This window comes from Chrysemys picta, chromosome 6, assembly GCF_011386835.1.
Source record: "Chrysemys picta bellii isolate R12L10 chromosome 6, ASM1138683v2, whole genome shotgun sequence".
In the NCBI taxonomy this organism is placed as follows: domain Eukaryota; kingdom Metazoa; phylum Chordata; order Testudines; family Emydidae; genus Chrysemys; species Chrysemys picta.
This window is the reverse complement of record NC_088796.1, coordinates 13,589,389-13,607,801: the sequence shown is the minus strand read 5'-3', so window position 1 is coordinate 13,607,801 and position 18,413 is coordinate 13,589,389. Positions and strand designations below refer to the sequence as shown.

Below are 18,413 nucleotides of genomic sequence, written 5' to 3'. Positions count from 1 at the left end.
CCTATTAAAAGCACATGACATTGGTGCTAGTTGGGTAAAAAATATTCCAAAATCAAATTGAATGGGATGGATAAAACACATCAGGACATCGATACATGAACAAATTATATCCTGGACCAAAACTGCACCCAGTTGACCATGACTATCAGGCAATAATAAAATGTTGAATTTAATCCCAGATGGGGATTAAAAAAAAAGTCTCTTTGCCAATGAAGCATATCACACAGGTCCTTGCTAGTAAATGCCAGACTGGTTGTGATGCACTAGTTTGAGTATCGTGAACCCCTAATCTTCTTGCTATTCCTGTCATAATCTTTCTACTCTTGCTCCTCTTCCACTAAGAAATGAAAATCATTTGCAATGAATAAAGATTGTGCAAGACTGATCAATTTATAAGGCTTTATGCATAAAATTAGTGCTAGAATCTTCATTGCATAGTCACTGTAGACATTACTTTTCCATGAAGAACAACAATTTCTAATTGTCATTGAACATGGTAAATTAAAAATGCACCTTGCAGATTTGGAAGTACAGATTCTCTTATTCAGTTTTCTGAAGAAAAAAAAAAGTAATTCCTTTTCCATCATAGTTCACTCCCTCTATCTGTAGCTGAACCCCAATCGCAGATGCCATTTTGGATAGTGGGTATCTTTGATTTCAAACAGATTCAAAATCTCTCTGCCAAGCTATGTACTTCTGACTTAAATTCTTGGCTGATGGCTTGGTGTGAGTGATCACATCCAGGAAATCTGCTGTTGTGACCGTGTCCAGCCGGAGTTCGGGTAAATTACTGCTACCTGGAGAGAGAAAATTGACCAAATGCTGAAAGTGAATGAGATGCAGATCAGTGCTAAGAGATGCTCTTTTTAAGCCAGTGCATAATGCAACATACTTAACAGTTAATACACTAAGCAGAAGATTGGATATAGCAGGAGAGAACATGGCTCTTATTGTATTCAGTGCACAGAGATTGACAGCTTCAACAGATGACCTGAGTTATGGAAACGTTAGCTTAATTAGGTTTTTACAAACATACAGTTTAAAACTTTTCTAAGCAAATAAGAGAGCTCCACCTACTGGTACGTGAATATATAATACCTAGTGTTACAATGACAGATCAGCATTTGTCACATAGGTTTCTCTATGAGAGCTATTGTACCTGGCTGATGATTTTCAAGAGCACTGAAGATTTTCCTCACTGGCCGCATAGCTGCTTCCTTGCAGACCAGTTTAACGTCAGAGCCAGAGTATCCTTCTGTCTCCTAATACAAGATCACAATTCACAGGATTACGAATCATTGAACGTGATGTACATACTCTCATGTTACTTCATTCTTGCTTTGAATGCAGAGTTGCTTTATGCAGGTGTTAGCAAATCAGGCATTTGTTTTTTTAAGGACTGTTTTCTGCAGGTAAAATAAAATGTTCATCTCTCTGTGCCTGTTTCCCACCCTTTCTGTCTTACCTATTTTGACTGTAAACTCATTCTGGACCTGACCCAAAGCCCTCTGAAGTCCATGGGAGTCTTTTCACTGGCTTTAATGGGCTCTAGTTTAGGCTCTATGTTTCTGTCCAGTGCCTAGTACAATTGGCCTCTAGGCCCGACTGTGATACACACACCACCAATGGGACAGATTTTCAACATTAGGGCTGCTCTGCAAAAAAATCTGCGCCCAAATAACTGTTTTGCAAGTCTGAATGTGGATACTCTTATTTTGGGTTAAGAACATCCTGTTTCCATTTAGCTAGGCCACTCTTAATCCGAAATAAAGAGTGTCCACACACAAAAATAACAAGAGTGAAATAAAAGCAGTTTTGGTGCCAGTTTGTGTGTAGACAAGTCCTTAGGCATGCGCAACCGCACACCTCCTTCAATGCACCTCTGCTTCACACACATACATAGTAAAAGCACAAATCTGATATCTATGTGCACCCTAGGCACTCAATTGGCAAAGCATGTGCGCAAATAACCAATTGGCCCAGGCACAAATGAATGGCTATATACAAATATGTGTGAGCAAATGCTTGCCTTTAACTTAAAAATCCTGGCCCTGTGTAATCATCTTTAAATGAAAACCCAACCATCCTGAGTGCATAGCATAGCCTAGCTTGTACCAAGCTGTACATAACGAGGTCTAGTTCTAGCCAGTGATTGAGCTGATAATCATGCCACATTTGGATAAGAACGGGGCTAGCTGTAACACAGGTAGCACTGTTCTGTCCAGTGTGGACAGGGCCAAAGGCTCACAAGAATCAACAGCTGGTACTACAATCTTATGGTTGCAGTTCTAGTGCATTGTATTTGTTAAAGATTAAGAATTAGGTTTCAATTTCATAGACAAAATGGTTTTTGAAATAGAAACTGAACTATTCTGTATGTCTCTATGAATAGAACTAAACCATGGTCAGCTGAGCAAGTAGGAGCTACTCTCGGCAGAGGTTATAGGTGACGACAGCCTGAATTCAGGCTCTGTAAGGAAAATATCTGAGCTCTTGGAGATTGATGTCCTGGTGAGCCTTTTCACTTTATTGATGCTCTTTCATGCTGCACTAGTGTCCATGACAAATTCTTCCCACTCAGCAGAGTGCTGTACCATGCTCATCTCCGCTATAAACCGAAAGACCCCACTGTGGTGTTAGAAAGGGCTGGAGGTATACAGTTGTAATTTTTTTCTGTGTTTATGTCTGAAACAGTAAAAAGTTGACCCAATACCAGCATCAAAATACACCTTTGACTTCCAAGTTGAGTCATGCGAAACTGGTGATTTTGCCTAGTGAGACAAGTTCAATACTTTCAGCTCTCATTGATGTCCCCTTGTAGGAAGAGTCCCTAAGCCTCCCATCTTACCCACATTCAGTCATTCACCTTCATAACTTGAGCTTTATTCTCTTTCCCCCGGCTACCATGTTTACAGATGCTACTTGTAGCATGTATAGTTCACACCTGTTTCAATGAGAGCAGAATCAGGCTCATCACATTCCCACAATTCCCTCGCTGAAAAACTTCAGGAATCTGAGTTGCCATTGGTGAATTGCACCCGCTTTGCTGTCTTCTCACCTGACCCAGCAAGCTGTACTCCAGCTCCGTTCTCAGCTCCACTCCTCCACTGTTGCTCACTGGGGGCAGCCAGTGCTGAATCATAGCCTGTCGGGCCTCTTTATTTGGAAGGTCAACCAAAATCCTCTTCTCCAGCCGTCGCAACATGGCATAATCTAATTCCCTAAAGAGAGAGAAAACGGGGATAAGTCTTCTCCGCAAGGTTGTGTGTTTGTACGGATGCTGGACTTCTGAAAACTAAGCTGCTTGTTGCTGGAAGCCACTTTGCATTTTCAAAGCTACTGGTGATCCTTTCAACCTGGTTATAAAATAGTAATTCATCATCATCACACATTGTTGCCAATTAACTCTATCTGTATGGTTACTGACTCATGATCTAGGGACCTGGAATATGGAATCAAGAGTTGTAGGTTCTTTTTTTGGCTCTGATACTGGTTCACTGTCTGGCCTTGAGCAGGTCACTTCACCTCTGTGTCTTGTTTGACCCCATTTTGTAAAATGGGAACACTACAACTCATCTCGGAGGCGTGTTGTGAGGATTAACTAATTGCTCAGAGATCTTCAAATGAAAGGTGCAATAAGTGCAAAACTAGATGATAATCACTTTGAGGCACATGCCATTTTTTTTAAAAGTGTTTTCACCTAGCACAAAACTGTCCTGATTCATGACCAGGACTCCTAGGTGCTATGGGAATACAAATAAATAGTAATAATATTCCCACAGGGCCGAGCATTCTTATTAAAAGCTGCAAAGAATGGGCAAACCATTGAAAGAGAAAGGTGCCAAGGTGCTGAAAACACTAGTAGTCAGATTATTAAAGATGATTTGCAAAGACAAAAATTGATATTTGTATTTTTGCTTCTATGTGATGCATAAAAAAAGGCATGAAAGTTTTTTACCCTTAAAATATTATTTTTTCTTTCTGCTTCTTTTTTCCTACAAAATATCAATACTGTCAAGTCTTGTCTTCCCTGGTTATTCTGGAGGATTCCTTGGAAGTCTCATATATCCTGTGTGTGAGGTTTTCTCAGCCCTTAATCCAAAGGCTGTGGGTGTAAATCTATTTTAAAAGACCTCTTTTCTCCTAATTGTTTTTCAAGCATTTGAGCTTAACAAGTATTAACAGAAACAACTCATCTAAATAAAAATCAATTCACATCTCAGTTAATCAGGTGCCACTTGCATATAATAAACCTACAAGTTCTCCAATCTTCTACTGAGTATTCCATTCCTGTAGAATTCAAGTGTTCATTTTAAAACATTTTCTAGTCCTTATGCTTGCAACGAAAACCTTTTAAGTGTGAAATTGACTTAGAGGTCCCTTGTTCAGACAGGCTGAGTGTTAGAAAAGCACTGTGAATAACTGCACATTCCTGACCCTGAACCCTAATTATAGCAACCTGTACCACCACACCAGTAACTATTTCATGCTTATCATTTTAGCAGAGACAGCAAGCTATTCCAGGATGTTGGTGGAATTTGGGATAGTAGGCAGGGATTAAACAAAGCACCATGAGTTTGCTCTTCCCTTTCTGACCCCTACGGTGAAATCCTTGCCCCACGGAAGTCAATAGGAATCTTGCCATTGACTTCAATGGAACCAGGGTCCCTTCACCACATGCAAGATTAACACATTCATGCTAATAGCAGATTTTGGTCCTTGGCTAGCAGTGTAAATGGGATGCTGTGGAATTTTGCACTGATGGCTATGGCACTATGTATGGAAAACACCCAGTGAAGTTACTGTGAGCTGGAAATGCTTATCTACAACAAACTTTTGACCTAACAGTGAATCCTACTTCCGTCACTATTGGAGATTGTTCATGTAATTTGTTTAATAAATAGCATTTCCCACTGATACATAATATTTTAAGGGCTGTCAAGCAATTAAACAAATTAATCGCGATTAATCGTGCTGTTAAACAAAAATAGAATACCATTTATTTAAATATTTTTGGATGTTTTCTACATTTTCAAATATATTGATTTCAATTACAACACAGAATACAAAGCATACAGTGCTCATTTCATATTTATTTTTTATTATAAATATTTCCACTGTAAAAATAAAAAAAGGTATTTTAGTTCACCTCCTACAAGTACTGTAGTGCAATCTCTATATCATGAAAGTTGAACTTACGAGTGTAGAATTATGTACAAAAAAAAGTATTCAAAAATTAAACAATGTAAAACTTTAGAGCCTACCAGTCCACTCATTCCTACTTCTTGTTTAGCCAATTGCTCAGACAAACAAGTTTGTTTACATTTGCAGGAGATAATGCTGCCTGCTTCTTATTTATAACATCACCTGAAAGTGAGAACAGGCGTTCACATGGCACTGCTGTAGTTGGCGTTGCAAGATATTTAGGTGCCAGATGCGGTAAAGATTCATATGTCCCTTCATGTTTCGACCACTGTCCCAGAGGACATGCGTCCATGTTGATAATGGGTTCTGCTCGATAACCATCCAAAGCAGTGTGGACCAACACATATTCATTTTCATCATCATAGGTTCTCAAGTACATGTCTAGTGTCCAAGCCCGCATTTAGGATAAGTCTTCACTGCAGAACTAACTCGGGTTCTTATTTGGGTGTTGCTCCTACCCCTCTCCACATGGGAAAACCTCTCAAGCTGTGTGAGGTGCTTTTACCCATGTCTAGCTGGCCCAGCAGGCTAAAGCCCGATTGCCACTTTCACTTTGGACTGGTAACATCTTGTGGTGGGGCAGATATCCCTGTCCCAGTCAACCAGAGGTTAAAGAGCTCCTGTGGTCACAATCAGCCCAAACCCCTGCTGCACCTGTGCAACTTGTCAGGCCTGGGGGCGGGCCCTTAAAAGGGAGGAACTCAGGCCAGTGGGGGAGGCAGTCTGAAAGAGGCAGAGGGAGAGCTCCCAGCCCAGGGCAGGGGGTTAGGTCCTGGAAAACAGCTTAAGAGCACTGCCAGCCTGAGCCCTCTGAGATCAGACACGCTGGCATACACCTCCATGTTTGAAATCCACATAGGGACCATCCCTCAAAGAAGAACTATCTTCCTTTGTGTTTGGACTGTGTTATGTCCCCTGGGTGGGGTGGAATTGCTATGACAGCCAGCCAGAGGGCCAGCCCCAGAGCCAGAGCAGGGGCCTGCTGTTGTCTAGGGAATGATGTCTGAGGTCAGTGAGGTGCCTGCATTCATCTCAAGGGGGTGATGTTCAGACATAACCTTTGACGTGCCCACTTTGCAGTGAGGATGCAGGCCAAACCTCTGGACTGCTGATAGTCCTATAATTTCCCCTGTGTGTCCCAAAGAAAAGACAAGTTCTGAATTCTCCCACAATTCACTGGGAAAGAATCGTAAAGCACCTCAGCTTACTGCAGCACAAAGAACCATGGGATACGCCCCCAGATGTCCTAACGACACACATTGAGGGCAGGGGTTGCAGCACCAAGAAGGGCACAGTAACTCAGGCATGTTGGTCTCACCTGGGCTAGACTAACCTGGTGTTCGGACCAGGTTGCTGATCACCAGTTACTTCTGCAGTGAAGCCACACCCATAGAGTCTCAAAATATGTCCCACAGTCTGTGCAGAACAGTTGGCTGGCAGCAGAACATCTAGCCACAGCATTTCCAACTAGGCTGAGTGATATCCCCATACTTGACAACAAGATTTAAGGATAACAAAGAGAAAACCCTAAAGTGACTTTGCAGGGGCTGAATGGATGTCTCGTAACTTATCCAGACTCTTAGAATCAAACTATAAAACACTAGGCAAACACCCACATGGCCTCAGAACTCTATGTGTTCCCTCCTTTACAGATGTGAAAAATGTCACCTACCCTTCTCATGTCAAGGCAGATATTCTAAATCATTGGTCTTGCAGCCAAGGTGCAGCCAAATTCCCTGCAAACCCTTGGGGATCTACTAAGTTTGGAAGCTGTGTTTGTATTTCCCTTGTAATAATTCTGAGCAAAAAACTGTAAGTCCACATGTAAGAAAGCTTATGAAGTGTCACAATAACCAATGATAAATTTTGATGGGAAAAGACGCAGAAGAGAGACAGTTCAAACAAAAAGTCGTACTGATATAAGGATTATGTTAAGATCATGCCTGGTAAACAAGAGACTTATGGGACCAGAAATCAATGGACCAAAACTGGTGTGTTAGAAATTAGGCCTACTTGATGGACTAAATAATGAGGGGATGGACTATTCTGCCCATCACTCCCCTTTTCAGGTCCTCAGAAAGAGATTTTGAGGGGAAAGGCTGGCTGTGTTGCTGGTTGACTGAAAGATGGAAAAGGAGCAAGCTTCACCACCACTGCTGCTACCACCATCTCCTAGGACCCCAGGCCTTCATCGTCCTAATCTGAGAGATGTCCTGATCAGACCGGGCCAGAGAGCGGGCACCATATGACACTGCAACCTCTGCATCCTCTGGCTAAATCCCAACTACCACGGGGGATGTGAGAGTCTGTCACATCCCTCTCCATGTGTGTTCTCTTCCTTCTTATCACTTGCCTTGTTCCTGATCTCTAATAAGAGTCTGGCTTAGCTGGCAAAACTGCGTATTTTGCAACACTGCTGTAAGCCTGTGACCAGAAAGGGGAGGCTAAATGCAATGCCTTAAACAACCTGATGCTGCTACAAGTTTGCCAGGTCTCAGAGTGGCTGATCAGACTGTGCACTGTGCCTGTGTTTCTCAGCAGTGAGTTTGCAAATGAGAATCAACACCAGAGACAGAAGCTGCATTTTCTATCTTCACGGTTCTTTTCTTTCTTCTTCTGCCTGTGTCTTTTTTGCCTTCTAGGAAAAGGGACCATGATTTAACAACTGCTCTAGCCCCTCTGAACAAAATTCTTATCTCTTCCCCAAACAGCACAGTTATGACCATCTAAAAGACTGGTAAACACCCTGGTTTCCTTCTACAAATTCTCTTCAGCTAAAAGGCACCAGAGATGTTTTTAAAATGAAAGCCTGACAATCCTTTACATTTTAAGTACTTCAACTGTTTTTCCTTTTCTGTATCTCTAATCTTGTGTATTGCGTCTTTAACAAAAGGTTTACAAGGATTTTTAATGTGTGGTTGCAAGCTAAGGTCTCTGTATACCAACCCTCCCCCCGAATCTTGTTATACAACTGTTTAAACTTGGACAGTTGGAGTTGTGTTAACACCTTTGACTCTTTGGGCCCTTTATTCCATCTAAATACATATAACACTTCTTATTGAGGAGAGCACTAGCTGGGGACTACTTGAGGGGAACACAGAATCCTCTGCCCATAGTTTTTTTTCCCCCTACAGGAGGATATGGTGCTTGGTTAATAATAGTAATGTCGCAAAAGCAGTGCTCTGTGGAGTACTAGCTCCTACTGCGCTTGCTGGTAGTATCCCCACTGGTTTGGGAAGGGAATGCAACAAAGAGTAAGGGTTCTCCAACCTTCCGGAACACAGCTCCAGGGCTGTGAAGTCCTGACCATGCACAACTGGCTTGAGGTGTTTCTGGGGAGAGACAGTACCTGCTTTGTTGGTGTTGCACACCCATATCTGCTACTGTGGGGTCTTTTCTACCTGGTTTTACTTTTATTTGCTTCCATCCATGGGTTACATAGGGAGTTGGTGGAGTCTCCTTCCTTAGAGGTTTTTAAGGTCAGGCTTGACAAAGCCCTGGCTGGGATGATTTAGTTGGGGATTGGTCCTACTTTGAGAAGGGGGTTGAACTAGATACCTCCTGAGGTCCCTTCCAACCCTGATAGTCTAGGAGTCTATGATCTATCTCTCACAGCAGAAAGGAGCTTAGGGCCCTGCAATCTACCGAAGGCAAGGACCTTATGAGCAGAGGGCAATTCTGGGCCTGACTTAGATTCTGTGGTCTAGCTGTCCTTGACCCCATCTTTGTCAGCACACTTATGGAAGAGAAAATACTTCTCAATGTACCATTAGTACTTTAGCTTCTTCCCTCAGAACGGTTGTTAATCAATGCTATGTCCCCGCACCTACATTTTGACCATTGCCTGGGTGGGAAGGAAAGGGCAAATGATCCTATTCTATGCTAGTAAATTAAACTAATCAATGAGTTAGGAAAACAGCATAGTTAAGGATCACTTTATCTTTTAGTTAACAAGGCCTTTATTTTATTTAATTATGTTTAATCATTTCAACAAGTAACTTGTCAATAAACCACACTGCTTTGTGATGAGTAACAGGAAGCCAGGCTGGGCAGCAAGGAGGGGATTGTTGAATGGAATGGAAAGATCAATAAGCTTTCTAACAAATAAAGCGCTTTATGCACTCTTATCTACATTGCAGTGTTTTCACTTCTTTTCCAGTCAACTAAAAGCATCTTGGTATTAATTTTTCATCGGATCAACAACCGTCCAAGATAAACAAATCTTTTAAAATCTAGTTCAGTACAAGGCTGAAAAAATGAGGCGTAAAAAAAATATTTAAAATAACACTTAGGGCTGTATCCTATTTTTTTTTTTTTTTGAGACACACAGTGTAACATGGCATTAGCCAGGTATCTCCTGCACTACAAATCCCAAGAGCAAATTAGGACAAGTGCTCAGGATACTGTCCCAAAGGGAAGAGCTGCTGCTGAATTAAACAACTCTCCTCAGGAGAGACGACCGTGGTCTAGTAGGCGGAGCATGGGGCGGTGACTCAGGAAACCTAGCTTCGCCTCCTAACGCTGCAAATGACTCTGCATGACCTTGGGAAAGTAACAATCTTTCTGTGCTTCAGTCACCTCCAGCTGTAAAATGGGGGATAAAGATAACTCCCTCTTGCTAAGCCATTTTACTCACCTTTGTGATCAACCGCTGACCAAACTGCACTACAGAAGTTCAAATCATTGTCATCAGCCTTCTTCACCACCAACAAATATATGTAGGGTCAAATACGGGAAATAAATACAACTCACTAAATGCACTGCTGGGTAATACATTCTTCAATTACATAACTAAGGGAAATCAACGGGCATACAAGAGCTAATGAATAATACTTCACACTTATATAATGTTTTAACTCTTCAAGGCCTTCTCCACACCTCAACTAGTTTACCATGTGTATGTGTGCAGCATCACCTGCTTAACATGTGATGTGGCTAGTATTATTCCCAAATGTATAGATTTGTTGGGAGGGCAGGGAAGGAAAGGGAGCACAGAGATGTGCTGAGTGACTTCCCAAAGTTACAGAAGGAGTCAATATGATCACTGGGATTAGTACTCGGCCATTCCTGGTTCCACAAACCTTCCCCCTCAGTGTATAAAAATAAATATGAATCCAATAAAAATGAGTAAGAACAATGCTCCAATTCCTTCCCAAATATACCACTTCCTGTTTGCCCTGTTGTACTACTTTGTTCACATTCTTTCCACTCCATCTCCCTTCTACACTCCACTACCTCCTAGGGCCAAAAGCCCAATTCACATGCAAAACTATTCATATATAAATTCAGCTCTGATATTAGTAAGCCTAACTCAACTGAAGTCAGTGGTCTTACACTAGGACTGAACATAGCCCAACAAGTATTTAAAAAAAATTAAGAAAAGACCAATATACACAGTGCTGGTGTGAGCAGGTACATGGATTTCAATTGGGTTTTATCCACTTAAAAAAGGTTTCTAAATTAAATTTATTTATTCATATTTAAAGTCAGATGCTTTATTAACTCTCACAATTGCGCAGAGGGAGAGAGCTAAGCAGGTCTCTCAACAGGTAAACAATTACAGCAAGCATTTATACCTTTTGTTACAGACAATAATGAGCAACAGTTGCATTTTGTTTATACATAGGTCATTCTGATATCTTGTTTTGCTCACTAATGTAGACTCTTAGTCTACATTCCATATTATCTACACAAGGTCGCAGCAACTTCTCACACAGTTCTTTCCCACTCGCCTCACACATTTCTCGCTTCTACAAATCTCGCGTTATCAGGGTTACAGTTAGCCTAACTCTTGCTAACGAACTGTCATGCATTGCATCCCCTTCCTGTCAGTTCTTTCTCTGCTTCCACACCATCAAGATTCTAAACCACCATTAATGGCCCACATTTTGCATAATTACAATAGGACCTCAGAGTTATACTTCATATTTCTAGCTTCAGATACAAGAATGATACATGCATACAAATAGGAGGAATATATTCAGTAGTTTATAACCTTTGTTATGATACCTTACAAGAGGCATTTTGCATAAAGCATATTCCAGTTACATCATATTCACACTCATACGCATATTTCCATAAAACATATGGAGTGCAATGTCACAACGGCTTCTGACAGTCCCAACTTCTCCCTTTGCACTAGTGTGCATGGGCATGAAGACTTGACTTTTCTAAAGAGACTGAACACCCTTTAATATTGTACTGCTGCATGAAGCTTAGCTACCTCAAGGACTACTTCAGCAATTGAGCATGAAAAGGAACTATGAGTTGTTCAAAGCCTCTCTTTTTAAAGGGTAATGATGCTGTAATAAATTACCATTTTAATAGTACATTACCAATGAACCACATCAGGAGAAGTGGGTTATTAATATATTCACCGTTCACCTCAAAAGATAATTATTTGCATGTGCAATAGCTACTTATGTTGAAGTATTTTGTTAAACAATTGGATATTAGTGGTTTTAGAATGGAATTAATCCTATTCTGATCTATTTTTCTAATATGTATTGTAATACAAAACAGGCCAGATTCTGCACTGATTTAAATCTACAGGATTGCCCAAATAGTAAGTCAGCACAGAATGTGCCATAATAAGTATTGCAATTAAATGCATAAAAGGCTTTGCATAAAATGCACAAAAGATGATGGCTTTGATTTTTATTTTCATTGTGCACATAACCACAGAATCACCAACCATTATATATAAGGATGAAAGGAGAATGCAGAGACCTTTATGTTAATTGATGTGTTCATTTTTTATTGTTGATTTAATGCTCACAAAAGGTGCTGTTATGAGATTGAAGTTGTCTATTTATCCCACAGCAGGTAAAACATGCAGGATAAAATCTTTAAGAGCACCTAAGGGCTCTTAAATTCCTAAGTCCCACTGAGTTTCAATCAGATTTAAGCTTCTAAATGCCTATGTCACTTTTGAAAACTGGACAGGCACCTAAGAAATTTAGGTGCATTTGAAAACTCTACCTGCTTCAATCCTGACTTGGAGAAACCACTTATAGGTTAAGAGGGGAGTTCGTTCTCTGTATCCACTCTGTCCTTGGCCTTTCTGATGTAAGTGCCTACAAAAGGATCAATTAGTTCCAACTCTGGTGGGGAATAAAGTATTAGTGAAGACCCATTTTATAGCCTCTTGGAAATTTATGATCGAGATGATGTAACACACAGATTTGTACATGTGTATTAAATTATGCATTGTAATTAAAGGCTTTTTCACATACATTTGAATGAAAGCTGTTGTGGATACACTGACTGCAGTTGTTCAGACAAACTGAATGCTGCAACATAAATGACAACTCACCAGTCGTAGACCACGGATCTCCAGTCACAGAATGAGGCTCTTCCAACAAATGCCCCTAGGGTGTCCTTGTGAAAATCAGCCAGAGAACCACCAATCAAAATAAAAAACCCAGCAACAAAACATGTGGTTCTTGTGGATGTGGAGCCCTCCCTCATCTTGAGCCACTTTCAGATGGCATCATTATGTGGTTGTCACAATGCATAGCTAAGTAAGTGCTACAGAAATGGATGTTCTTGTCAGTCAGATTCTGTACACTGCCACTATTATGTAAAATGGAAGAGTCATTTATTAATACGGATACTTTTCTGTGAACATCTGTTGAGTAGAAACAGAAGTTTTTTGTTTGGCTGAGGGGTCCTCAACTTTTTCATACTGTGCACCATAGTTTAATACAGATGGTCTTGACCTTCCCTTTTATTCCTGACCCCATGTGGACCACCTCTCCTTCAATTCATGATCACATATCAACTACAGCACTTGCTCAAAGAGGAAAGTCATGCTAGGGAAGTATTCAATATATTTGCCATCTTTTAAATTCATTTTAGTAGTAAGAAATAAAGAAGGAACCAACACCATGTGATCTGCCAGCTCTCTGCAAACCTCCAGCAAGTGCTTCACAGACCACAATTTGAGAACCACTATTCTAGTGCATGGCTACAACAGCTTTCTCCCTGCATCCTCTTCTATCATTAGACTTGGCATATAAAGCAATACAGATACACTGCATTTGATGAACTAACTACTGCAGGAAAACTATATTGGTATTCACAAGAAAAATATTGTACTGAACTGGTTTGTACGTGTGCTGAGTGGAATCAGAACACTTCAACTATACATCATCTTTCTCTTTGGCTGAGGCCAGATCGGTCCTCTTCTGCTTATATGACCTGAAGCAACCCAATTCAGGCTAAATGCATTGGGGGCATAGGAGTGGGGAAAATACTACCTCTGCTTCCATTTTCCCCATGTGTTCACTGGGAATTTACAAAAGAGACCTTATATAGGTGCACCAGAGGAATTGGGATCATGATGGCTGGGTGCAGGAAGATGTATGGAGTTAGGAATCAGCCCCTTTCTGTGGCACTGTTCCCCAGCTTGTCCTGAATGTATCCCGTTAGGAATGGATGCTGCTTCCTAGACTATAGATGCTACGGTGATGGGCACAATATAAGAACACAGATAGACACACTCCTGCATTGGCTGCTACTTCACAACTGCAGGGGACTTAGCAAAGGGCATCACATTTCCCCTGCTGAGGTCATGCTGCTAGGGGAAAGCAGCACCCCCCTTAGCTATCTCCTACCTCCATCCATCTCTTCCCTGCAGAACCCTACTCGATGCCCCACAAGGGCTTTCCCAGCTGCACGGATGGTTTCTAAAATATCCATCTTACTGAGTTTCCTACCCTCTACCCTCATCCCACAGGTTTTTCTGAAGGAAAGGATCTTCTAGCTTCATAGCGTTTAATTTATTCTCTCCCTCTGCTATTCTTTCTGAACTCTAGATATTTGAGGATACATTTTGTATGAAAGACACTCAATGATGCTATATTGTATTTTCCATTAGCAGACCATTTATTCTTCTAGAGCTAAATGAAATTAAAGAAACTGAAGGGTTTTATCCCCCAACTTTTAAAAGTCACATATTAATACCAATAAAATCCAACCTATTTATAGAGTATCTTTCTAAGCACTGGATGTTTTAAGCACCTTACAGTTCTATGCCGAAGCCCTTCTTAGCTTAAACATAGTAAATAACTTGGGTATAAAGTCAAATACTGCATTTTAAATATTAGCAGCTGGTCACACCAGCATATGTCGACTTGATTATGGATTATTCTCATGTGGCACAAATAGCAAGAATTGTAGAATTTAAAAGTGAAAGCTCCAAATTAATCTTTAAATGCTTTAACCAAATATCAAGGCTTTTTCTGCAAGAGTCTAAATAAAATCTTTATCTGTGCTTAGAGGCTCATGCAAATGTATTCAAAATGTACTCTCTGGATCTCTTACCATGGCAGATTGGAAGCTGCTAAAACAAATACAAGATCATCAGATCGGGCCAAGCCATCCATCTGCACCAATAATTCTGTTTTCATCCGCCGACTTCCTTCGTGTTCACCACTACCAAGATTCAGAGAAATGTTGTTTGCTCAGTGCTTTAATGCAATCACCTTTATTTAGACTGTCATTCAGAGCAGCTGACCCCTAGTCACAGTTTTGTCCCAATTCAAAGCATGATTAAGTACCCTTAGCTAACATCCAAGCATTAAGTCAAGCTTCCTGATGATTACTTAAATGTGCTCACTTCAGTGCATTAGCTTGGAGTAAATCCACTATTAATGGAGTAAAAGAAAATATATATTTTGTTTTATCTTTGCATAAAGATTAGTACAAAAAAACCGAGTAAATACCAGAGTTGGTATTTAGAGGGAAATGTTGCTAAGCCTTGGGTTAGCATTATGTAGGAGAATTTATAGAGAAGTAAAGGTTGCAGTTAACATACTAACATTGTCGATGTATTCAGTGCAACTAGTGTAAAGAGGAAGAGTTTGTGAGAGAATTTGAATTGGCCCAGAAAGACATATTTACTACGGAATTTAGTACACTTCACGTCTTTTTTGTTTGCTCCCGAGAAAACAGACCACGAAGAACTGAAACAGTAAAAGCCAAACACATTCTTCTTTCTTTGAGATGGAGGGTTAGGAATCCCACCTAAGAAAGATGAGGTTTAAGGGCTTGCTCCTGCAATGTGCTAAGAACTCTGACCTCAATACAGTAAAATATTTTAGCAAGTGCATAAGTGCTTTGCTGGACTGAGGCCTGGGGTCCGAAGTGCTCAGCACCTAGCAAGATCAAGCCCTAAGAAAGCCTAGAGTGTATGCTCTGCAGTTCAGGTATCGGGTTCTTTTTCTGTAAAGTGTCATCTTGACATATGGTGCTATATCAATATTTAATAAAATAACCTCATTCTTGGATATGTACCCCACTTCGATCCATCACTCACTGGAGTCAGGGAGAGTTATAAAAGAAGGTATGAGGGCAAAAGCTGGCTATAATTTATAGCCATTAATTGGCAATGATTACAAGTTGCATCTTTATAATGCAGTGTACTGTATACATTCTTTATGAGGACATATAAACACCTGGGCACGGTATGCAAAGCATCTAGAAACCTCTATAAAGGGCACCCTATGCATATACTGTAATAAAAACAACATCTATAAGTTGTTTTTGCCTCCAATCCCATCAGTTTTCTGATTTTTCTTAAACTTTAACTGTGTGTATTGTCATGGATGGCAGTATTAATGTTGCTTCATTCTCGCTGCTACAAACCCTGTCCATAGTAATTCCTTTACACAGTGATGCAACTGCCTCCTCTCTGGCCTTACTGTCTCTCACCCAGTCACACCCAATTAGTCCATCCAAAAGGTTGCTGTCAAAGGTCATCTTCTCATTTTCCTCTGTGAATCCTTTCACTGTTTCCCCATCCTCCAGTCCAAGCTTCTTATTTGAAAGGACATTCATAACTGCATTCTTGTACCCCTCTCCTACTCATATTCTTCCTGGGCCAACATATCCCAGTTAACCCCACTCTGCTCGTCATGTGTTCTTCTGTGCCACCCCTTATGCTAATATCTATGGATTCATAGTGGATTATTGTTGGAATTATTCAGGCATGAACCTTACAGGTTGAAAATGGGCTTAAAGAAAAGTTATTTTAAAAAAATTAAATCTAAAAAAAATTATTACAGTTAAAATACAACTCAAAATAGTTATTCTGTCAATGGGATCTAAATTATAGGTCTTTCTAGGGGCCCAATCATGCATCTATTGAAGTTCACAGAGTAGGTGCAGGCCTTATTTGAACTAATGGTAACAGGCTCAGTGCACTGGTAAGTGTTGATTGGCACCCAATCAAAGCACTTATTGAATATAAATTAGTTTTTAAAAAAGTATTATTTTGAAGCTTCACAAGCTAAGTCGTCAATTACCCAGGATGATTGCCTCTCTGACTCATTACCGACTCCAGCTCATCCAAGAAAATTGTGGAGGGAGCATGATATCGGGCAAGTTCAAATAACACCTGTTCAAAGAAAAGAATCCACAAAACAGAATTAACAACTGTGGCAAGCAAAAAGGTGATAAGGGCTATTGATACAAAAGCTAGATAATGATACAAATCAGTGCACACATCACAAAAACCTTTTGGGGCAGGGGTGGGGTGGGGAAATGGAATAAATGTTCTGACTTGGTAGAGGGTCCCAGAGTCCTTCCTTAATTCTGAAAGGTTTATAAAAGGAGAGAGAAACACACACACACACACACACACTTCTGTCTTTACATTTAAATCTTTCCCTCTAAATCCTAGCCAAGTACATGGAGAATAATGGGATAGAAGAAAAGGATTCCATCGAAGGATTCTGGGGAAATCCTAAAATGTTACCAGAAATTAAATATTTTTCTTCTTTTATTGCTGCTCCATTTGTTTTCCCTCCCTCAAATCCTTATTTAAAAAAAAAATCAAAACAATTCCAATGAAGAAAACAAACAATATTCTCTTAATCGGAATAAAGTAATTTTTTTATTTTTCCTGATGAGAACATTATTCTAATCAACAGAATGCTGTTAGTTTCTTTCACTGGAATTTTTGTGATTTTTTTTAAAATAAGAATTTGAGAAAAAAACAAAGGGAGCAACAATAAAAGAAGAAAAATATTTGCCTGTCCCTAATGCTAAATTTCTTGTCGGAATCCTGAATTGCTGTAATGAATCTTCCTCCACATTTCCTGTTTTTGTTACCCCATGACTGTGTTAGGTCTAATTTAGGCTTACGATTGTAGGGACTTTTATTTGCCAGTAAAGTGCCACAAGCAACTGTAGTGATGGCTGTGATACTTCCCAGAGGTACCCAGGGTTGTAAGGCACCTTGCTACCACATGCCCTTAGCATGAAGAAGTTTTGTCTGTGACGGTTATGGATCAGCACGACTCCCCCATCCTCTGGTAACACGAGCACTAACTTCCAGGCCTCCCTCTCAACGTGCAGGTTAGCGATAGGCACACACAAACTGCCTCTGGAGTCCCCAGTCCCTGATCTACTGAACAGTCACTAAACTTTCAGATTCTCTATTCCCAAAGAAACAGCACACCAGCTTATTAGATTCCTCGAAGGATCACCACTCCGCTTAACATAGAGCACTTAGATATATTTATAGTGAAAACAGGAATAAGTTTATCATCAAAAAACAGAGATTCAAGCGATAGAGTGAGAATATTGGAAACAAATGCTTACATTTAAAACATAAGAACGGTCATACTGGGTCAGACCAATGGTCCATCTAGCCAGTATCCTGTCTTCCGACAGTGACCAATGCCAGGTGCCCCAGAGGGAATGAACAGAACAAGTAACACTGGTCTACAATTTTTGAGAAGTCATCTGCTTCAGAGATAAAATGTGCTATTTATTATGTATTTTGATGTGCTGAATTCAAATATGACAATTAAAACAACTGATTGGCTACTGTTTCTAAGATATTTAAGTTTTTACATTTTATGTCTATGTATATTGTGTAGATAGTAGAGTTTTAATCATAAATTGTAAACCTAGGTCTTTTCATGTGTTTATGGTTGCTTTACATTATAATATTTCACCTGTCCTGTTTATGGAACACTTTAAAAATCAGCAAAAGGGTTATATAAATAAAATTTATTATGAAACAAAAGGCAAAAAACTATTATGTACATAGTTTAGTCCTATTCAGTGTCTACTCGGCGATTCTTGGCTTGTCTCTTGTATTCATTAAATGGAGCATCTCTTGTCACTGTCCAGCAATAGTCTGCAAGCATTGATGGGCTCCATTTGCCCTGATAGTGTTTCTCCATTGTTGCAAT

The 18,413-nt window shown here is 40.2% G+C and overlaps 1 protein-coding gene across 9 annotated transcripts in view; it reads right to left on the bottom strand.

Annotated features, from left to right (window-relative positions):
- Positions 1-385: 385 nt before the first annotated feature.
- KATNAL2 (katanin catalytic subunit A1 like 2) overlaps positions 386-18,413 on the bottom strand; it is a 52,147-nt gene continuing 34,119 nt past the window's right edge. For 7 of the 9 annotated variants that reach the window (XM_008166048.4, XM_024103386.3, XM_042850690.2 and 4 more), the window contains 5 exons: positions 16,515-16,606; positions 14,533-14,643; positions 3,059-3,221; positions 1,160-1,262; positions 386-797 (listed from right to left, as the gene is read on the bottom strand). In XM_008166048.4, coding sequence (XP_008164270.3) covers positions 658-797; positions 1,160-1,262; positions 3,059-3,221; positions 14,533-14,643; positions 16,515-16,606 — 609 coding nt within the window. In that variant the 3' untranslated portion in view covers positions 386-657. The remainder of the gene's footprint in view (positions 798-1,159; positions 1,263-3,058; positions 3,222-14,532; positions 14,644-16,514; positions 16,607-18,413) is intronic. The other 2 variants (XM_065549985.1, XM_042850692.2) reach the window with 2 other exon arrangements.